This window comes from Ambystoma mexicanum, chromosome 5q, assembly GCF_040938575.1.
Source record: "Ambystoma mexicanum isolate Mex_15411 chromosome 5q, UKY_AmexF1_1, whole genome shotgun sequence".
NCBI classification, from domain to species: Eukaryota; Metazoa; Chordata; class Amphibia; order Caudata; family Ambystomatidae; genus Ambystoma; species Ambystoma mexicanum.
This window is the reverse complement of record NC_090933.1, coordinates 414705342-414729276: the sequence shown is the minus strand read 5'-3', so window position 1 is coordinate 414729276 and position 23935 is coordinate 414705342. Positions and strand designations below refer to the sequence as shown.

Here is a 23935-nt window from a genome sequence, read left to right as displayed (position 1 = left end):
AAAAAGAAATCAATGCGACATAGCTGGTTTAACAAAGCACTGATGCAGAATATTTTAAGATGTTCTCTAGTGAGCTGTTTTTTTTCTGAATTGGGAAACCGAAATAAGTAGTGATCAAACAGGTTGATCGTCTCAGATTCCAAACACCAACAAAACCTAGGATCACATTTCCTAACGGTACAATGAAGGACTTCACTTTCAAATGGTGAGCCTCATATTAGAAAAAGCATTGAGCAAGCTCTGTAAGCCCTTCTGTGTACATTCAAATAAAAAAATGTGTCTGCGTATGCAAGCCACATCAACTTAAGACTTCCAAATTTTGGGGCTTGCAAACACTGATGACAACAAACATTCTCCCCATCGGACATATACAAATTAAAGAGGCAGGGTGCTGCATTGCCATCCTGCCTCTCCCCTCACGAGGTATCTATAGGACGGGAGAGCGAGCCTTGATGGTTCAAATAAATCCGCCCTTCATGTAAGCTGGAAATCAGACGTAGCAAGCCTTTCTAGAATCCCCATCTTTGCAATTTGGCCCAGAAGAGTGATCTGTCGACAGCGTCAAACGCTGCCGATAGATCAATACTTGCAAAACAAGCATTGGTAAAGCCAACAGTGTTGGCTTGTGTATAACTATTGGGCATATAATAAAAGTTCCTGGCAAAGTACTCGCACCATGTTACCATTGCCATCATTGATGGCCAGTTAATACCACCATTGATTGACTTACTGATATTTATTTCTATCGCGCTCCTACACAAGTGTTTCAGAGCGCGACAAGGCAAGGGAGGGGAACAGGGGAGAACAAAACGGCGATCTTACTAGGCCCAGTGACATTGAGAACGCGCAAGTGCATGGGAGGGGGGGTGAGTGCATGGAAGGGGGAGAGGTGGAAAGTGCGAAGCACAGGAGAAACAGATAAATAAAAAAAATAAAGGCAACAAACAGTGGTAATGCAGCTAGCAATTTGCAAGTGCTAGGTATAAGGCAGCAGACAGGGTCGGTCTGATAAGTGCAGGAAGAAAAAGGGGGAGCTGTATGGGTACAGATACAGACCCCAGTGCAAGAGGTGGCCCGGAGGCAGTGCGGGAGGGTGACAGGATGAGCAGGTACCTGGGCCCAAAAGACAGGATGGCCAGGTGCACGGTGCCAAGAGAGAACAGATCAGCAAGGGAGAGGGGGAGCGAAGGCAGAAGAAAAGAGGAAGGTCTTGAGGTGCTTCCGGAATCAGAGATGGTTCTCCTCAAGTTTTAGAGTGGCAGGGAGGCTGTTCCAGAGGGAGGCCCCAGCCGAAGACAGATCTACCCCCAGCTCATTTCTTAGAAGAACGACTTACCCTGAGTGAATTGGAGGTAGAGGAGCAAAGAGCTTGAGAGGGGAGGTATTTGCGGAGGGATAGCTGAAGGTATTTTGGACCCAGGCCCCAGAAAGCCTTGTGGACAATGCAGAGGGTTTTGAATTTAATCCTTGCAACCACTGGGAGCCAGTGAATAGATTTCAGAGCTGGAGAAATACGATCCCAGGGCTTGAGGCCAAGGGCAAGTCTCGCAGTCCTGTTCTGGATTAGTTGCAGAGGGGGGAGTGTAGAGGCAGGTAGATTTAGAAAGAGGCTGTTACAATAGTCCAAGCTAGAGAGAACGAGAGCTTGAGATACCATGAGCTTCTGAGGGAAGTAGAGGACAGGCAGAGTACCTCTGAGGAGTTGAAGTCGGAAATTTGACTTTTTAGAGACCTCAGAGATGTGGGCGGAGAAGAAAGGGTGGAGTCAAAGATGACCCCGAGGTTCTTAGCCTCGCAGGCGGGGGTGGGAGGGCCAAGGGAGGCCGGCCAGAGAGTGAGGGGAAAGGATGGTGAAGGTGTGCCGATGAGGAGGATCTCCGTCTTGCTGGCATTCGGACAAAGATCATTGGCGGCACACCACTATGGCAGTGGCTGGCAAATACCTTTGCCATGCCTACACAAAAGCCAAAACTGTTGGCATTTTTTGGTTTGCCCTTGACGCTTGAAGTCTTACATTTCTAATGAGAAAAGCAAAATTGCAAGTCCCAGAATGCAAAGTGCAGATGGCCAACAAGACTGGCAGAAAGTGTTGCACATGACATGGCAGGTATCCAGCGGCCACAGGGTGTGGAGCCACCCAAGAATGAGGTTTTTGTTTTGCGAGGGTTTGCAGCTGCTAACATATGTAAAGCAGCAGCATGTGGGTGGCACATAAAACCCCAAAGTGTCTCTTTTGATGTGGGTGACCAGATTGCTCCCCTATTGGAAGCTACTTACAGATAAGGACACAGCCAGGCACGTGGGCCTCAAAACCAGGTTCTCGCTTATATTGACACACCTGGACCACTGTTCCTTGGTAGGCCATTCTGGAGTAAACCATGCTTGAAATGGAAAGAAATAAGCACAGTACTCGCTTCCCCAGAGTAGCTTGGTCCTCACACTGCCTCATTAAATATATAGCACCACTGGTGGTTTGCGTTCTAGGACTGATATTTTCTCCCCCCGAAACCCCTCCCATTATAGGTATGGGCCTGGAAGCCTGTTGATTGAGCCTGGTCTGGCTGATGTAGGCACACCTGGCATCTGTGCATGGACTATGCTCTGCTCAACAAGGGTGAAATATAGCACAATGCCCTGTAAAAGTGACAATGGACGTACATGCAAGCATGTGAAATGCTGTGCTACGCGCTCTGAAGCCGCCAGTCGTGTATGGCGAGTTAGTGACCCCTTTTCTTTTTACAAATAGATGGTTTCAAAGCACTACAGTGTCATTTGTTCAGTTGGAGGTAGCTTCGTCTACAACATAACACGTGGTATGTAGAACATGTATTATTAACCCGGACCACTGGCACTGCGCTGGGCAACCTTCCACACCATTGGTTTTAGCCCATGTGCGTCATTGCAGAAGGGGACTGGCCCTATATAAATCTGGTCCAGCCATCAATGGGAGCAGTCTATCTGTAATGCTCGACCCTCTGCAAAACACAAGCAGCCCAGACATGTTTTGGCCCCGAGAGGCCTCACCGGTGAGGTGGAGCTTGGTTCCCTGTTGCCTAACCGGAGTACAGCACCCGGAATGCATTATATTGTCCACTGAAAGCCCTAATTGGCCAACTGTTTTTCTACTTACATGGAGCTAGCTAGGGAAAGGTCGGACATGATGAATAGAAAAATGTATTTCAACAGGAAAGGCTCCACAGACACTCGCTTTTTGCATGCACCACTTAAGTTTCAATCATCTGCCCCCAGCACTACCAAAACTGTTATTTAAAACACAATTTATAGTTACTTCACAGTTTTATCAAGTTCCTATGGATCGCCCTAGCCCTGCCAGCTTTAGAGAATGCTAAATAAAATAAAAAACTCCTGTAATTATATAATCACTGCGGCTGTTCACTAGAAAACAGGCACCGGGTTGCCATAGTGTTTCCATGGGTTATTGATGCAGGGTGCGCGTGGGCAGGTTTGCACAGCTTGGGCGCTTACCACTGATGGGGCTACGCAGGGAACACCTGTGTTTTATACCACTATCACCAGACTGCCAGCATTTAGCCAGTATAGCCCAGCAACCCCCTTTTATTTACAGCCCCGTCGCTTGCCTACTAGGCCACGGCTCCTCCAGGATAGTAGATGCATATTTCCTGCAATTACTACCAGACCAGCATCGGCCTACCGCTGCCTTTTAACCCCTTCCTTTAAAACATGTCCCATTCAGTACCTGCCAGTGTATATTCGCACGCTGTATGAAGCAGGTTTCTGGATGCCAGCACGAAGATAATGTGTGTAGGAGCACATTTTTACACTGTCTTGTGTGGTTGTAGATCTGGACTAGGTACCTACACCATAACGTTCCCAAAACTAAGCAATGGACATTGTTTGCTCGCCCTCTTGGGCCAAACTGAGGGACAACGGAAAATGCAGCACAGCAAGATAGTCAGCCTGTGCCAGGCAGTCCAAAGCAGAAAGGCCCATGGAGGATGGGCCTGTCTGGCCATAAAGCCAGAGCCCGTTTCATAGAGCCTTTGAAACTTACCTAGACCAGGTCCTACCCTTTCCCTGCCCATACAAGTTTGTCACATGACTATAATCCCTCAACGAAGACACTTTTGGCACTAGTAAATGCATCTTAGGTGTTGTATCAAACAGGACCTGCGCAGATCCTTAACCAACCAGCTCATATTCTGTTATTTTTCGAGGTGGCACAGCACAAACCTAGCGCAGCAGAGCGCTAAATGGGCACTTCATGATCCTTGCAATGCGTGGGATTCGGCAGAGGTTAGGTCATAGAGGCCCAGATGTGACGTGGGGGTACACAGTGCAGGCAGTTGTGTTTCCTACACTGCTTTGATAGATATATATGCAACGTCTCAGGTGGCACAGGGAAATGAAGGTGCGCTGGGGCACACATCTCTTGCCCCTGCATGCTACCCATCTGTGCAGTGGCTACATCTTCGATGCCAGGGATTCGGTTACCACCGTAAGTGTAAGAGAAAAACTGTGTGCACTCTTTGCTTTATATGTTCACGGCATGGTTTGCTGCATACTTTTGGCACATGCTTTGTGTAGGGGTGGGGTGCAGTGAACTCTCAGGGATTAGAGTGCCTTCACGCTGCAATATCACGCAGCCCCATACCTGAAGTGGTCATGTTTGCAGGGGCGAGAACACTCTTTTGATGCAGTGCTAATATTGTTTTGCTGCTGAGAACTCCAGCTTCTGTATGAATAGGCGTGGGCAGTGGTCATGGTGGCAGATAGATCTGGCTGCACTCCTACCATGCACTCCATTGCAAACCACGGCATCCCCAGAGCTGCCAACCATCGGTGAAACAAAATGGCTGATGTGTGGCAATAAAAATAAAAATAAAAGCACAGACTATCCAACCAATCACATCATAGTGACAATCACACTGCATATCCAATCAGGTACTGCTTCACCAGGACATGGATTTACATGTAATTTAGACCTTGTGATTATATAATCTAATGTCGACGTAAGGGATGCAGTAAACCAAGTGAAATGACTAGGTACATCAACCATGGCAGCCCCCATTCAACATCACTAATCCCACAAGTGCCTTTACCCAAACATCCTTCCCTTTGAGGCCTGTGATAGTAGTTCTAGTGATATCTACTTTAGGAGCATGCAGCATTAAGGTCTCCAGAGAGGTGAATCAAACCACATAGCCATTTGTCCAGCCACTCAATGTGTTCAGTGGGAGGTTGGTACATTTTCAGTTACCACAACCTATGTGCCAATATATGTTAACAACCAAGATATCACAACTGATCCCAATTAATGACTTAATATGGGTGGCTATAAAGCCAAAAAGGCATGGTTTATTCTCTCAATGATTGCATATAACAGGCTGGATTTAACTAGGGTCAATAGCCCACCAGACTGGCGGCCCCCCCTGAAAGCCATTTGCCAACAGAAAATTACAATCATAACCATCCATGACGGGAAGATTCATTAACCAGGTTTCTTGAAGATTCATAATCATTTTGGATTTTATAAAAGCATCTACTTCTGGGTTAGTGAAGAAGTGGGTGTTCCACGACAAAAGATATAGAACCTGTACCAATATAAGGAGGAACGTGAAGCAAGATCCAGTTTTTTCCTATTCAGGGAGCCCGCAAGCCATGACCAATCACTAGATTGAGTCTCAATCATTCCACTGTTCCCAAAAGTCTGCACCCAGTGCTCCTGGCCTATATCCGAAGCCAAAGTAACCACAATTTCTTTTGTAGGCAAGTTGGGATGGTCACCATCCCTCAATTCGCTCTGCCCAATACCCCTATCATTATAGGGTATATGGGTATAATGTTGAATACAAATGTACAGATGGTACCAAGTTCATTCACAACCGCATCAAAAACAGTTCTTGATCTTAATACAACCTCCAACCTATCAGTGCGAAAATGATCCTACTGTGAAGAAATAGAGGCGAGGGAAGGAATGGCGTTCAAAATCAAAGAATGTTAGTACGATTCAATATTATAGGTTTATTTTCATACAACACACTCTATAAACATACTTTAAAATTAGTCATCTGGGGACATAACCCCCGAAGAACCAAGGTGTTTTGCAACCCTCGTTCGCGGGTTCTTACCAGACCCTGTGGACAGCGCTTATCATTTACAATTTCTCTACCCTTAGAGCCCTTCAAAACACTAGGTTTAAAGCCAAGGAAGAATCACATAATCACCACTATAACACGCAAATCGTTCCGAAAAAAAAAAAAAACAAAGATGCATTAAAACCAGTAAATGGAACTTCAATCTTCTCACAGAAGAGAAAAATAAAACAAGGTACACAAATTGGAGGAAGACATATCACACAATATTACTACAAAATGAAGCAGAAACCATGTTGAAGACTTATAAGAACCACAATCCAAGACATCTGTGGAATCTTTTGAACAACAATGACCGTAATCAACAGCTTCTGGTAACAAACGTGACTATGCAAAAGTGGACAGATCATTTTACAAACATCTACAACGATTCTGTTACCACTCTGCCTCCAATTTCACAGACACCAAACAACTCTTGGAAAATCGATTACGAGAAGACGACTTGATCCAGATCTTTGGCAAACTGAACACCTCACGTGCCCCGGACCCTGACGGCATATCAAATGCAATCTTAAAACAAAATAGGGACCTATGGATTCTCTTCATGATACTACTTATAGAAACAATCAACAAACAAAAGACAATCCCACCGTCTTGGAGAACAGCAATAATTGTCCCTATATACAAACAAGGACCAAGAGATAGATAATCCCCAGAATTTTCAGCCGATTGCATTATTAGATCCACTAGGTAAGATTTTCGCCGCACTACTCCTCAAAAAACGGGCCATGAACACAAACCGATTTGCAGTGAGACAGACGGGATTTACTTCAAATGTAGGAACAAACGTAAATCTGCTAATAATGAATTTGATCAAGAATGAAGCAATAGAAGAAAAGAAAACACAGATATACGCTGCTATCCTAGACCTACATATGGCATTAGACTATCTCAAGAACACGATTATGGGAAAAACTATCAGCTTGGAATTGTCCAAAAGAGATCTTAAAGCCAATAAAATTATTATATTCCAACACCGCAATTTCTGTAAAACTCACAAAGAATGGTACAACTACTCCTTTGATAGCGACAACAAAAAGATTAAAGCAGGGCTGCCCTCTTGCAGCCACGTTATATAACCTATACACAGCAGACTGCGAAGATCATTTAAAAGATACCACTTTGAATCCGCCAAAACTGAATCCTGTTCCAATTCCAACACTATTCTATGCAGACGACATCATCCTGCTAGATAAAACCATTTCAGGATTACAACAGAGTTTGCACCATATGGGAACCTACATGAAGATAAACAAACTAAAGATCAACACCACAAAGACCAAAGTCATGGCCTTAGTAAAACTCCCATTTAAGAAACAACCAGTACTAAAACTCTCTATTGATAACATCTCTCTAGAAGAAGTCCCAACCTTCAAATACCTTGGGATCACGTTAAACCAGTCCAAAACAGAAAAGCAATGGTTTGATACTGTGGAAACGAAAACTCAATCACTAGCCAGACAGGGATGCCTTCTACACCGAAAATATGGTACATTTTCATTTAAACCGATTATAACATTCTATAGGCCGAAAGTAATCCCTGTAATTACATATGGCAGTGATGCAATGATCCACACACTACCTAAAAATTGGACGAAATATGATGCAATTTTCTGGAGGAAGATCTTAAGATTACCAGATTCATACCCAATGCCGAGAATTCGTTATGAAGTCGCGACACAAATCACTATCCTCCATAGTGATATGGAAGCAACTAGATTTCCTAAGGAAACTGCTGATAAAGGACAAAATACCAGCCACAGAAATTCTGAAAAATAACCCAATTGCTTCATATAATACATACTTACAGAAAAGGAAAGAACAATTATTTCAACAATTAAAAGATGAAGACATATCACTTGAAACTCATGAACAGACCTCAATATGCAAAGCGTAAACTGGCAAGCAACGATTGGATTAGAACCTGCCAAATGAAAACCCTATAGTCAATAAATCTCCAAAGCCATCTAGATGTTCGAGCGTTAAATGAAACTCCAAAATACATGGAACTATTTCCTGACGACAAGATCCGCACAGTGTATATGGCGATCCGTCTGAACAATCTCCCGACAAGAGCTTGCAATGGTCGGACAAATTCCGAAAACCGACAGACATTGCCGCTTTTGTAAAGATAGAGAAGAACCAGAGACAATACATCATCTAGTAATGATCTGTCCTGAATTGATGCATGAGAGAATGATTTTTGGCAAATTATTTAACATATCAACTCAACAGATGGACAAAGAACTGCGATGGGCACTACTATTGAATGTACATGAAAACAAATTAATTTTCACGATAGTGCAGTTCTTACAACATATCTTAGGACTAGATGCTGGAAACCAACCAAAACCGAAGCAAAGACAATGACGAATATCACTTTAGTTGCCTCACAATGACAAAAAGAAATCTTTTATTTACATGTTATACTTTTTCTTTTTCTCTTTTCTTTCTATTTTTTCCCTATGAATTTTTACCCGCTCGAATTGTAATGTCTTAAAAATGAAAAGTTTGTAACAACATTTTTAAATAAATAAAATAAAAAAAAACTAGGTCACAAATTGAGATTTCTGAAGTGGCTCATTTCCCTTGTTCTTTAACCAGTTTAACTCAATGGGAGGGATATGCTGGTCAAGTGGCACAGCGAGTAGAGCGCTTGCTTTGACATCCGTGCAGAGCTTGCTAACGCAGGCTCGAATCCCGGCGTGGCCAAACTCAGCCTTTCATCCTTCCGAGGTCGATAAATGAGCACCACACACCGTGGGTAATAATAAGCAGCACTCAAGATACCCGAGGGTTCGTAGCGCTATATAAATGCGAAATTATTATGAGGGCGATTATCTACCACAGCATAAGTGTGGGAAAACAGATCTAGGGGAGGAGAAAAAGAGGTTTACACTAGGTAGGTGCAGCAGTCACCTTTGTACTCACTACCACACTTATTGAAGAAATCTGATGGCCGCCTGATCCCTATTCAGAGGTTGGGAGGATGAAGGCACAGTACTGTGCGGTACTAAAATGCAGTCATTCTCTTACATTCAATGTCCCCCTACTTCAAACATTCTCCGCCAACTCCCCGATTGCGATTACACTCACATCCGGAGTTCTTTTTGGAAATTACTGTTTTAAAAAGCAATTCAGGAATTTCTTTGTGGCTTGCTTATTCCGCCTACTGAATGGCATATTTTCAGTTTTCCTAGCCAGTTTGCCTCCCAACTTCTGAAAACATACATACACCCTTCATCGGAGGGCGACCCTCAAGAACGGGCTCCGCCTCCTGCTGTACCCCCACCCTCCCAGGCAAACCCAAGGTTACGGTCACAGTAACAATAGCCTATGGGGTAGGGCACTCAGAAGCAAGATTCCCAACCATCATTATACGAGTCTGTGCAGGTGACGACCTCCTTGGGCATAGTTCGAAAGGCCGACTGGATACAGAGGTAATGGAGAGGCTTGAAGGGAGATCAAATCCGGCTGAAACTTGCATGCATCTGTGTGGACCTCCAGAGACAGGAATTCTTCACCAAAAGTCCCCTCACAAGAGTTCAGAACAGAGTTAAAAAATAATCCAACTGGGGATATAACATAGGTGAGCATCCAGTCCATATTTTGGATAAGGACTCCTGCAGTCAATTGACATATCAGTGGAGCCAGGAACCCTACAAAGAAGTGACACCCACTGACGACTGTCAAGGTCAAACAGCATCGTCTTCAGCCAAGTCCTGGTGAAGCCCTGCTCCTCTGTCGGATCTCATGACATTAGTCTGTGCTTCAACCCCTGGACCGGTGGGGACAACCAATCTCCACCCCTGCTTGAGGATCTGTGCCTTCGAAGTGTCCCTGGACCAATCAAGCCAGACTGTGGTAACTCCTCCCCGATCAGTTCTTCTTCACTCCCTGGAGGTGTCCTGGGGTTGCGTGCTCCGCAGAAGTCTTCCTTCCCAACGGTGCTCAGCTGGAAGGTGCCTGGAACAGAGATTCAAGGATTGCGAGCAACCAAAATGAAATCCTAACTCCTGCAGCTGCAACCCCTGGCATGCCCTTGGAGACAAAAGCAAAGAAAATGGTGTCCCCAATGGAATCGGAACCTTTGCAGTGGCCCCTGGAGAAATGCAAGTCAAGGGGTGATTTATCATACCAATCAGCCCCATCCTCCATTTCTCTTTCCTATCCTAGATCAGTGATGATCTGGTCATGGATCCTCACCTATCCTAGCGTAGGGAGGATCGAGAGCTACTTTCCTCATCTTTTGGAACTGAGCACTACCCACTGGTATATTCCAAACACACAGCAAACCTTAGTGAAAAGGAGAACTTGGGAACTGAGGACAGATGGGTCAAGGTCCCAAAACATCTTAGGGCTGAACTTACTAGGTGTTAAGGGATTGTTGTAGTATTGCTCTATATCACAGCTACTGTATTTTATTCATTGGACTACTTAACTGATTTGCACTGGTTTTGAATTGAATGCCATTTCCATCTTCACCGGAGGGTGAATGTACAGATGTATTTAATAGTAAGTGTGACAATATTTACCTAACGGTTTCATTGCTTAGTGTGCATTTTAAATGCCTAATAAGTAATTGCATGATGTTGTACTTACCAGTCAAACTGGAATTATTGTGTTGCTCCGTGTGGACTCATTGTAGCCCTAGCACACTCTCACAGGTCTCCTGATTCTAAGCCTGCTGCTCTACTACCTTGCCTTAAATGGGTTTAGCTAGACTGCAGTGTCTTTCCTGTCCACCATAATGGGTTTGCCTCCCACAATCCAGCCCCAGGGTGATTTTGGAAATCCATCTTAACATCAAGTTTAATCCAGTTATTTCACAGTATTTTGCTTTACTTCTCAAAAGTTACTAACATTTTCAATGAAATGGGGACAGGTTGGTAACAAGACAAGGATTAAGAGAATCTTTCACCTGTTCTACACACAAACATAAAACACATCTTGAGCAGGAAAAACAGCATCAAAATGAAATATGAAGAAACAATTATTTTACACCATTAATGAAGATCTGATTTGGCGAGGCTGAAATGAGACAAAGGAGGCCATCTTACTTGCGAGACATTCCTGCAGTCTCTGAAAAGGAACTCCAGCCCATGCGGATGAGTAGGTTCAACAGACTGGCTCACATCAATAAGCCATACCTACAATGATAACAAGATGTTCAGTTTTGCCACGAGTGTCTCCCCATATTTATTTTCACGGTAAAATGAAATACAAAGAGCTTACCTTCCCAGCATGCCACAACATGTTGTATTCACTCAAATCAGCATGGACAAGATTGCACTCATTGTATAACTGTTGCATCATCTGTGAAGATCAGAAAGTGGGGATCCATTTAAAAAAAAAAAAGAAATATTCGTTTCCACTTGCAATTACTCCAAGAAATTAAATATTTATATACAGCTCTTGGATTTCCAAATCACATGCAGGCAATTATGGGTGGAAAAATATATTGTAGGGTTTTAAAAACATACACTCCTCTCCCCCTCCCAAGACGAGTGAAGGTGGACTAGATATTCCCCTCAAACCAGATGCCCCACATGCACATGAAGCACATGGCTACAATACAAATGGTTGTCAAACAGGAAGGCCTATAGGCCATATATGTGCATCAAAATAAAACAATTCGACATTCAATAATAATTTCCTCCATGTTACTTCAAATGAATGTTATGAAAACATGCTCTAGTAAGCAATAGCAAAAACAAAATACTTACCAACTTTACAAATTTAATGTGTCAACTACAGGTGGTGAACAGTCATGTGGGAGGGTCCTGGTCCCACCCCGGTATTAACAGATTATAAATACAGGCGGTGCCAGTTGATTCACACCCATGCTCATCAAACCAGTCTCTTCACTTTGAAAAGTTGAAGGCTTCTCTGCGCACACACATGGAAGCACTTAACTATCCCCTCCTGTTGGCTGCGTTCTTTCAGTGTAATCAATTTAATGTATATCAGAAAGTCTCACTAGTCTCAGAGGCGAGGGAGTCTAGATGGGGAGCACTAATGCACTCGGTTTAAAAAAATCACCCGGCAAACGCTTGGCATTTTCCATCGCTTTGGAGGAAGAGAGGTGTGACGAATTCTGCATAGTTGTGCCCGCTCCCCAAGGACACTAAGCTTAACATCCCCTAGGAGACGGGGCAAGCAGAATCCCACTGGGGGTGACCCCAACCACCCTTGAGGCCAAGCAATCCCTAGATGTGGATATGATGCGTTATCCTCCTGTATCTCAGGAATCTAATAGTTTTGTTGGTTACGTGGGAGTTCAACTTGTAGAATGACTTACAACTTCCTACACGAATGGCTGGTATGGCTTATGACACTTTTCAGGCACCGCCCTCAACTCGGGATGAGAGACTGGGAGATAAGTTCACCCCACCCTCTCGTCGCATTGGAGGAATAAAACCCAATCAGCAATGGGCCCAAGTGGGAGAGAAGTCCAGACGTGGAACACCTGCAGAAAGCCAGAATGAAGAAATTGCGTCGTCCTATGTGAATGCCTACCCAGAGAAGCACCATACCAAGACAGAAGGTACACACTCACTCCAGTGACTTGGAGGAAAGGCCAGGCCAGACCAGATCCCACAAATGCAGTGGGAGAGCAAACCCGCCGCCGGAGGCGGGGTAGAGAACAGGAGGTACAAGTGTAGAAAACATGAGATTCCTGGTGGATAGGCACAAGGAGAATACCTGGTGTGGACTACGAATCAGGTGGTTCAAGGATGGAAGACAACCAGAGACTGAGAAAATATGCCTGGCAATGGCCAGGGAGATTGTTTGCATATCAGTCTTGGGTCTGTCTCTCAGAGATGGGGGAAGGTGGAATAGACATTTTGTTGCCTTAACTTGAACTGTGCAAAAAAAAAAGGGCAAGAAACCCCCTTTCTTATAAATAGATACTACGATGGGGGTCAGAAACCGGTCCACGTGCTATCGTTTGGGCAAAAGGTTTTTGGTTTACAGTGGTAGGGATAGGAATCAGGCTAGAATAAGTTTCTGGACATCACGCCGACAAGCACTTTTTTTTTTAGGACTCCTTTCTTTCTTTAGAGTGGGGCCAAGAAACATAGGGACAGCTTACTTTTTTGCTGTTCACATAAAAAACGACTTTATCCAAAATATGACCTTGTCAGTCTCCTGATTTGGACCTACAACATAGGGTAGTTGGTGGTTCCATATATGTGGTGACACGGACCCATCACCAGACGTTTCACCACCTGTTGTCAAAACATGTGGTTGCTTGTTGCTTCCAACTTCCGACCAATCTCCCTTCTCTCTTTCATCTCTAAGCTCCTCGAGCACCTAGCCTACTCTCAGCTTTCGTATCCACTCACTCTCTCCTCCCCACTTCTCAATCTGGTTTCCACCCTAAACACTCCACTTCTCTCACTTATGTACTTCATTCTCTCCTCACTGCTCGCTACGCTAAGAAATCCTCAATCTTCATCCTCCTTGACCTCTGCTGCTTTCGATACCGTAGATCACCTCTTACTTCTTAGTACTCTGTCCTTCTTCGGCTGCAAAGGCTCCATCCTCACATTGCTCTCCTCTTACCTCTCCAATCGATCCTTTGCTGTCTCCTGGGGCGGCCGTACCTCCTCCAACTTCCCCTTGAACTATGGGGTCCCCCAGGGCTCTGAAGTTGGACCTTTTCTTTTCTCCCTTTATACCTCCCGTCTCGCCCACGTTAACTCTTCTTTCAGCATTTCCCACCATTTCTACGCTGATGATACCAAACTTTCTCTCCTGACCTCCATCACACTATCTTCCTGCCCAACAGCCATCAAAATCTGGATGTCATCCCATTTTTCTTCCCTCAACACTGACAAGACGGAAGTCCTTTTCTTCCCTCCTAACACACTTTCCCCTAGCCCCCCCCCTTTCATCCACTTTCCCCCTTCAATCTCCCCATCTCCACCCATGCCTGCAATTTTGGCCTCTAAATTGACTCCTTCCTCTCCTTCTCCAACCACATCTCTCTCGTGCCTGTCGGCACAACCTCTTCAAAATCTGCAAGATCTGCCCCCCACTCACCTTCCACGCTTCTAAACACTTAATCTCCTCCCTTATTTTCTCCCACCTCTTCCACTGCTCTTCTCTCCTCTTTGGACTCCCTGTCTCTCATCGGACTCCCCTAAAATCCATTTTCACTCCTCTATCCGTACTCTGTCTTCTTGGCCCTCGAGATTCTATTTCCACCTAACTCTCCCAACTTGGCTGGCTTCCCTTCCTCACAACAAAAATGTCAATTCCTCTGTCTTGTCTTCAAATCTCTCCATGAGCTCGCTCCCCGCCCCCAATCTCTCTTCCCTCCTCTCATTTTACTCTCCCTCCCGCTCTCTCCGCTCAGCTGATCTCCACTTACTCACCGTACCCCCAGCCCCATGTGCCTCCTCACGCTTCTGTTCCTTTCAACTCTTGCCCCCCCTTCATTGAACTCCCTAGCTTTTTCTATCCGTTCCACCCCTGCCTACTCATCCTTCCGCTCCTCCTGGAAAGCCTTTCTCTTCCTCCCCGCCTTTCCTCCTTTCCTCCCCTACCTTCTCCCCCCCCCCCCCCCCAACTCCCCAGCACCCCCTTACCATCCTCTCACTCCCCCTTCTTCCCGCTCCCGCTGTTCTCAAATCAGACATTGATACTGATGTATGTAACAAACATAAATGACAACAAGCAGCCGCCAAGCACACACTTAACTTGAATAAATGCAAGGCGCTAAAATGTTTCCCCCACTTATGGATGCCATGGCAACAAACTAGACTAGACAAGAGCTACGGTCTGGGAACTGCCCCCCCAATCCCTCACCACTGACTGACCTTATGATTAGGCCTCCCCCTCCAAGCCCACTGCGTTCATCCGTTGGGATTCAGCGATTCCTCCAGGATGTCAGGCAGGTGCAGGGCGCAGTGGGGACATCACAGAGGTGGGAGGGGGCAGGACCATGCAGAGCCCTATGGGGATTGCAGATAAGCTGGCACCTATCGGGGGGGGGGGGGGGGGGCTCAGTCCATACTGCACGATCAGCCTACCCTCGGGGGTTCAGAGGGATGTGGGGGGTTGGGGGGGTGTGTGTGTGTGTGTGTGTGTGTCTCTCTCACAGATGTTGGGATTTAGTCTGCACAGTACCTCGGTCTGCATAGCAAAAACGGGGTATCAATCAATGTCCCCACAGGGCCGAGGGAAGCGCAGTCTGCAATGACCCATTGGGGATGTGCGGGAACCAAGTCTGAACACCAACAGATTAGTGGGGGTGGATGGTGAACAGTCTGCACTCCACAGCCCCCTGTGTGTGGGGGGGGGGAGGGGGGTTGCAGTCTGGGGGCACGCAACCTAAAGAGCCACTGGGTAGGGGCGGTGGGATATTCCGTCTATAGAGTCACATGAAAGGGGGATTGTCAATAATGGTTGTATATGGGGTGGGGGCAGTGCCCAAACCCGAACAGGGGCCCTCAGTCTCTGCAGATCTGCAGTATTTAATTATCCACTCTTCCCCCACCCATTTCAAATCTATCTCCCCCATACCGCTCCAGTCATGCATCTAAATTGCCCTTCTCACTCACCTTAAACCAAGGTTCCGAATCGATATTGCTCCCCCCCCCCCTTTCTCATGCCCCCTTCCCACACCCTCACCTGCGCCTCCAGTCATTGCTCGGAAAGAATTCAGCCTCAGTGGTGTCGAGGGGTTGTACGGCTGGACCTCAAGACATAGACCTCAAAACCTTCTTGCATCTGAAACTCCAGGACTGGACCTCAAGTAACCGCGGAGACAAACTCCATGCAAAGAAACCTGGCTTTTCTTACCCCACGCAGCGGTTATTTTGGGAGGGGGAGGTTTGCAGCTGACAAGCCTTGCGCTTTTCTTTTTTAACAGAAAGCTCTTTCTAGTCATTACCCAATAACATTAATTCACGAGAAAGAAAAACAGGTTTTCTGATTTGCCCATTTCTGCAACTCTACAACTAAACAAATCCCTGTCTTGCAGATTTAAAAGTAGTCTAGACACATCCTCACAAAATTCCTGACCTTGAAGAACCAAGAGCTCGAGACTTCTTGTGGAATCTTATAAAATGAGGAGCCTGGAATTGTTATCATTAGAGAATCATAAGACCCATAAGAGAGAATCAGTACTCTGTTACAGAATCACTACCCATTAGTACCTATTGATAGAGAACCATTACTCATTGTTACCCAGTATTATCCCTTTAGGCATGATTAAATTAGGTTTAGCTATTGATTATCGCAACCAGTTCTGAGTAGCACATGAAGAAGTAGCATCAATTATTTAATCCACATATTAGACTGCCACTTAGTTTGCATTAGCCATTTTGCACTTCTGCATTTGAAGAGAGAAATAGGCCCTGTTGTATGAAGGGTTTGCTTAAAATGTTATTGTATTATGCATTAGAATGTAGCGCTTAGATTGAGAGAGAAGTATTGTTTGCTATTATAGAGAATGAATGAGGCCTGGTAATGACACACTGTCGTATTTGAAACGACATGAAGAGCCATTTAGTATGTACACCATGTTATGCTTTGTAGTTACACATTTAGAGATATGTTTGACACACACGAATGCATGTTGAGTGTGCACTTGTTATGGTTTAACTAAAATGGCGCTGGTGCGCAGTGCATTCTGGGAGCGCTCAGAGTCATGATTGATATTTACTTCATGCCGCAGTGAAAAGCTGCACATATTTTGCTGAGTGTTAGATTCACGGTGCTGAAAAAACATGCTTTCCAAACCTGGTATGCGGTCAAGGACATTTCTGCTGGGAAAGCTAACTGTTATGGTTTGTTACTGTTCTCCGTGGAGTGTGTTTTTAGAGGAGGGAGGCACTCTGCTCCTTAAGGGTGGCTGTCGATTGACCCAGCTGGCAACCAACGGCTGCTCATCAACTGCGCAAGTGCCATTTCCAGAAGGTTCGAGAACTGCCACCCCTTTTCGAAGTGTGTATATTGTATATATGCGGAAACCCGGAGGTGGTCAGGTGAGACTTCAGCCAGAGGACGAAGCTTAAGTCTTGGCACTCCTGTGAGCTGTGGTGCTCTCGGCCTGGCTGTTCCCGGGGTCTTCCAGCCGCTTCTGGGCGAGATGAGGAATCCAGTTACGCTCACGGTGATGCATTTCCTTTTAAATTCTTTGCTTCTATGATTTATTTCTATGTTATCACTGGTTGCTTCTAAGCTTTGAATAAATCACCATATAAGTGCTCATTATTTCTCTAAGAGTGTGTGGTTGCGAGTTATTGAGTCTTTCTGCGTTCAAAGTATTTGCTCTGTAATTGCATTGGTGATTTACGATTTTCCGTGCACTCTGGGGAGAGCAATACAGCACTTAGAATGAGTTTGCATTATGTAGCGCTTGCATTGCGAGAAGGAATAGAGTAACCGCTAGAAGCATTTAGCACAAGGCCTATGAGCCATTTCCGATGGAGACACACCGAAGTTGCCTGCGCCACTGGGCTCAGTGCGAAGATTGTTTTGAGTTAACAGTGTATAAGTATTTGTAAACATTTGCTTGGTAGACACAGATAACACGAACCCTTGTCCGAGTGGAGAGACGGCCTAGGCTTATCAGCTTGTGTGCCGCGGAGACAGCAAAACGGTGGGGGCTGCGCCATGAGCGACATGGGGAGATGGGAGAAGTGCCTTTTGCATGATAGAGAGAGATGGCCTATTTTCTGGACAGAGAGGGCACTTCGTAATGCAGAGAGAGCAAATAGTGGCGTGAATGCAGAAATAGATGGAATTAGTTGGTGTTTTGCACTGCGCACAGAGATGGCCATGAAAGAGATATGATGTTCTATGTCACACTGACATAACACGCAGTGAAAGTACACGCAAACACAGACTGGCTGGCATTACTGGAGAGACATTCTTAGAAGAGAATGTCTAAAGTAACCATGGAGAAATGAGTGCCTCATTGGAGTAGTATAAGCAGATCTGAGGAGAGTGGGAGTTGCTGTTAGTTGCCCATAGTTGTTGTAGTTCTTGCTGGTTGCTGAGAATCTGTTGGAGAATGGGGTTAGAAACTGATGGGAGTTTGTTCGAGCTAGTTGCTGATGGAGTTTTGGATGGAATCCTGAGAATGAGGGAGAGATTTCTTGGTGCAGCAGAATCCCTTGGCTTTGGGGCAGAGAGCTTGGCAGAAGCAGTTTGTGTGACCAGATCTTAAGGGGACTGCTACTGCTGACAGGCTGATTGCAGAGTGGTGCAAGGCAGAGCTGGAGACAGAGAGATGCACAAGCAAATGGGAAGTATGGTTCATGGATAGACAAACTGGTTGATTACATTTAGTGGGGTAACTTTGTTGATGGGTTTGGGAAAGACACGGCATCTGAAGGGGAGGTGCCTGAGCCAAATGAGTGGGAACAGAATGGTGTGCCATGGAGGTTGGGGGGCGCATCCTTGTCCACCCCCCATAGAATTACGCCCATGATTACAATGTGACACCATCTAGTTGTTGGTCAGACACTCACAGGGAGCTTTGAGTTTGGGAAAGGGGAGATCAGACAGGGATTGTTTTAAGAGGGCGAGTGTGAAGCATGGTGTGGATTGGAGAGGTTCGATGGATGTTTGAGGCTTGCATTAGGAACCTGAAAGGCTTATAGTTATTGCATGGTAGATTTGCACCAGAAGTATTAAAGGTGCAAATTCGAAATTGGCTAGAGTTTTAGCATTGCCTTTGCTGTGCATAAATAAATGTTTCCCAATGTTATAATTGGATCCATCCATGCGGTTTCTTGTGTCTTGTGATTTGTTTCCGCAGTAGTAAGATAGGAGTATGTTGGTATTGTGTTGGTATTATTTGTTCTGTATAGCATGGGTATGTTGTTAGAAGTAATCTAGGAGTAACAAAGTGCACCTAGGGCTTAAGAAACAAAGAAGTGGGGGGTGGGTGTAAGGATCCACACACCTCCCCTAGGTGATTGAGACCTGAGCAAGCTTGCCTGGGGAGGGCGGAGGGGTGCAAGACCATGATAGTGATTTGTTTTTCCAGACTAACGTTCTGGGCGCTTGCTCAGTATGGCGTCGGTTGAAAGTGACGGCGCTGGGAAGCAAATGCCTGCAAGCTGTTCTCCGAGTCATAACTAGTCGATACTCATGATCAAAAGCAAGAGCCGTGTTCATTGGTCACAGCAAAGTCCACAAATCACAAATGGATAGAGTCATTGCTTCCAGATCAGTGTCTTAATATGTGATTTGCGCGCATGTGTATATCGATATGTATACATACTTACATCTATACAAACACATTTCTTTACTCCTCGTGGAGCCCGATATGTTTTTAAGCGATAAACTAGTAGACCAATTCTAGTAGTGTTTTGTTCAGGGGTGTAACTTTGGCTTCGAATAAGCATTTCATTAGGTATTCTGCCGAAGCCGAATACCTAAATTTTCAGCCAGAATTCAGCCAAATACTTACTGAAAGCTGAATTTCAGGTCCCCCATAATGTGTACAGGCGATGGTTTTGTTCTGACTTACTACCAGAGGTAGTCTTCCAAAAGGTATTTGAAATATAATGGAGAAAAAAATGCAAATGAGCCAATTCAACTACCACTGAAAGCTATTACAGATGTGATATGATCCGATAAGGAATTTATAAAGCGCATATACACAAGTAAGGCGCGTAACTCTTTTCAATTAACTATCTGTAGATTCTGTAGAAACCTCAGAGTCTGTTGGGCCAACTAAGCATTTCATCTACAGGTGTACATTTAAAAAACAAATATATGAAGGGATAAAAAAGTAGGACCAATTTAGAGTGTGTAAAGTGCTATACAAGAACCACATCATTGTTCTCATGAAGGAATAAATTTGGCTGTAAAAGATAGATTTGAAGACTTCTCAAAATGGTTCAAGCCATATTCCAGCCACAGAAAGAAATAGTAAAAATGGAAACAAATAAGGGACAGGACAAGTCCTACAACGTGGACAAGTCAAATATGACATCCAGATACAGAGAATACTCCCATCAGAGCTTTCTAGCAAAGTCTCCTTGTGGAAACTTGACTTAAACATAGCTCACCAAACACATCATACTTTATTTTAGGCTAAATCTGTTACCCACCAGGGAATACACCACAGCATGATCAGGTCTGCCATATGAGGATTCAAAGTGCTGACTTTGTGAGAATAAAGTAGAGACCCATGTGATGCTGGAAATGCATTGGAGAGACAGGTTGTCCTTGTCCTGTACTCACTTATGGACATTCTGCGTTTTCTGCACAGGAGTCCATGTTGGACTCCTGGCAGTACAGTTCTTCCTCTTTTTGGTTGTGGTGAACAGAGACCCTTGGGATACCCTTATGGCACCCATGGGTGGGGGTTAAAACCTTGTACCTTGTGTACGTTTATGGGCACCCGTGTGTGGCCCGCAGAGCAAGGTATGGGCTGGTGGCAGCTGCAGCTGAATTGGACAGGTGCTCCGAGCATCCTTCATTTTGGGATACCCAGGCCCTGCCATAGGAATCAGTGGATTCCTGATATGAGACAAGATGGCCCCTGTGGCCTCTTGGTTTCAATTACCAGTTACCTTGTTTTCCCAAAGTCCTGGGAAGCCCGGACTCCGTCCCTTCCCCTGACTGGCGGTTGGGTGAAAGAACTGTATATGGTTTTGTGGGGAGGTCCAGGCCAGACTGGCTGGAGCCTTCCCAGCGACTGTATGTTGTGGGTACACCCCTGGGTGGGTCCTGAGTGAAATGGAGTGTGTGACCAATATGCATTCCGTGTTAAGGGTGTCGGTATGTGTGTGTGAAACAAAGAATGGGACAGCTCTGCCCGAAACTGACATGAATGCAGTGTGGTGTGCTGAAAGGCTGGGTGCTTGCCCCAATCCACATTCCTTGTTACGAGTGTCTGGGTGGCAGTGAATGGCCTGAATGCACTGTGAGGAGCCTGATTGGCTGGCTGCCTGAATGAATGAATGCCCTTCTGACTGATGGGCTCAACAGTGTGAATGAGGGACAGATATGTATATATGGGGACCTCTCACTTACCAAATTGTTCAGGAGCTGAAGTTGAAACTTGAAGCTGCAAGAAGGTTTGCAGTTGCTCTCCATCGATGAAATCTGAAAGCTGTTGTGTCCGTCAAGGAGTGATCCAAGAGGACCTGTTTAGGAGACCTCGCCCTGAGCTACAAGGGAACATCGTGCAGAAGCTAATCTTCAGCAAGGCACCTTGGCAGTCAGTCCCAAAAAGCAGTCGACCGGAGACAGGGGTCCGCCGAGAAACACTGAAGTAAAGCACCAGGGCATTGAGGCTGTCGACACCCATCACGGTCGACTGTGGTTCCAGGATTTCTGTGAAGGCTGGAAGCCAGTCGAGTCGTGTTGCCCAGAAGCGGGGACAGCTTGACGCTGTGCTGCTAGACGGAGCAACAACAGTCCACCATTGCCTAAGAAAACTCAAATGAAGGGCTCCCTTGCCAGCACAGTCGACCGCTTTGTCCCACCGGAGAAAGTCGAGGTCGCCGACGACTGAGGAGAATCCGCTGGTGGGTTTCCCGCCACCTGAAGTCCACAAAGACGCCGACAAGTGAAGATCCAGCCGTAGTCGAGTCCCGATGGTCGACCCCGACACCCGCTGCTGGGCCTATGCTCATCACAGAGTCCTCTTCGCAGCACCGGTCATCGAGGTGCAACGCACGCCTAGTCTACGACGACGGGGTTCACGTTTTCTTCGCGGAATCTCGACAACAGTGGCTCCTGCTTTAAAGGGAGTCCCCTCATGAGGAATCAGTCGACGAGCCGAAGAACCTCTGCTAAATCAGGTACATTGGGGTAGTGGAAAATGTGGACCAGGAAACAAGTCCATTCAAACATATATGGACTGGGCTTGTTAATACACTTTATTACAGGGTGCCCAAGTGAGAGCGATTCTGCCATTGCTTAACTCAACTTCCTGTGCTGTGATATGCCTATGCTATGATACACATTACCGTTTGATTTGTATGCCACTAGAAACTGTCGCAGTTGGTGCATTTTAAAGGAGTCAATAGTTAAGAGTGGTACCACATAGACATTGTATATATTTGCCATATTGGAATTGCCAAAGTGTGTGTGTAATATTACACACACAGCTTATTTTTTTTATATAAAGAACTGTGTTAGCACATAACAGTGCGTGGGCATTCCTTTGTGGGGGGATTGGGGACTACACTGTACTAAGAACCAACCTGCATCATTTGGTTACTAGAACATAGCTACCACATAGAGAACCTTGGCTGGGGCGCTCTGTGCTTCTACTTTGCCATATAGAGGGCAGGAGTACAGATAAACCGCCCCCTCGAGTTTTTACAACCCAACCACACACACTTACTTCTTGCACAACACTAAAGTCTCACTACCTGAAGGGATACTCGCATTTCACAGAAACATACCAATTCTGGTCCTGCATCAATGATATTAGCCGATGCTGCCCATCAGATTTGGAAGGTAGCATAATAGAAGTTTTAAATATCCCCTGATAACCAATTAAAATATTGTAGGGAAAATGTTAACCAGTAATGTGTTTTAGGAAATCCAAGTATGTTCAAGTAAGTTTGTCCAGGAACTGCATTTAAATTTTTGCACGGTGTTAAAAAAAAAAAAAAAAAAAAAAAAAGACAAAAGCGGTTATGTAATTAAATTCTTAAAGTTTCAATGAACTAAATGCACAATAAAAAAAACATTAAAAAAAGATAGTAAAACAAAACCCTACAAAGGAAATACATGGAGGTTAATAAGTAATCAGTGAAAAACAGTGTACAGTGGAGGCAGACATGGGCTATTTAGAAACCAGATAAGTAGACATTTACTTTTAGGAAAACGTGGACATGCAGCAAAGCAAGCATGATACAGAGAAGCTTCAACCTTTCAGTACCCTCTCCATTTTAACCACTTCTGTAAATGCTCCTTTTAAAATTAAAATAAATCAAAGGAAGGATAGCGGATATATGTACGACGATTTTCATCGTAAAGTGGCAACATCATTTCAGTCATCTAGCAAGGTTCATCTAGCTTTGTGGCTCGATTATGAATGCGTGAAAGGAACTTACATAAAGAACCTGGTAATAAGCCTGTTTCATGTCTTCTCCATTCAGTTTAATCTCCTTGAGTTTGGGAGCAGGGACTTGATCTTGACCAATAAATGACATCACCAAAACATGCTTCTTTAGAATCACTACTTCAGGACAGGGGATTCCAGCTTTCTGCATTCTGTGCAGCAAACAAAAAAAGCATTATTCAGCAGTAAACTTAAATCAATCAAAACCAGACAACAGGAAAGTATGAAATTATCCCTTTAAAATAAGCATGCCCAAATCAAAAGGCATCCTTGTAAACCACTTAATAAAACCAAAAGCACAGGGATTTTCAATTTAGTTTATTGAATATGAACATAACAGTTGTAACAATACAGTGCATACATTGTGAATGAAACCCTTTGCTCAGGCAACATTTTAAAAAGCAAACCTATCATTAACATGATACATTACTCCCCGTAATCGTATTTGACGCTTGTATCTGCTTTGATTTGCATGCTTTGCATAGGCCGACATCTAGTGGAAGTTGCAGAGAATTGCGCATTAGGTTTTCCAAGTACGAAAATGGAGATTGACAGGGTGCGACTGTAATACTATCCCTAGTGTGATGTAGCCTGCACCCATAATCTCTCATGCGTCAAGGTCCAAGATCATTTGTTTCCGACAAGAGGGAGTGTATGTTGGAAGTGTGTATTGTAGGTAGAGGTAAAAGATCTATGCTCCCCCCCCCATGCACCTTCTACTCCAAGAGGGGAGGCAGGGGGG

At 45.0% G+C, this 23935-nt stretch overlaps 1 protein-coding gene across 1 annotated transcript in view; it reads right to left on the bottom strand.

The window, feature by feature from the left end:
- RIOK3 (RIO kinase 3) overlaps positions 1–23935 on the bottom strand; it is a 112223-nt gene that overhangs the window by 63687 nt on the left and 24601 nt on the right. The window contains exons 10-12 of the mRNA XM_069620901.1: positions 23186–23345; positions 11370–11450; positions 11195–11284 (exon numbers count right to left, since the gene is read on the bottom strand). Of these exons, the coding sequence (XP_069477002.1) occupies positions 11195–11284; positions 11370–11450; positions 23186–23345 (331 nt within the window). The remainder of the gene's footprint in view (positions 1–11194; positions 11285–11369; positions 11451–23185; positions 23346–23935) is intronic.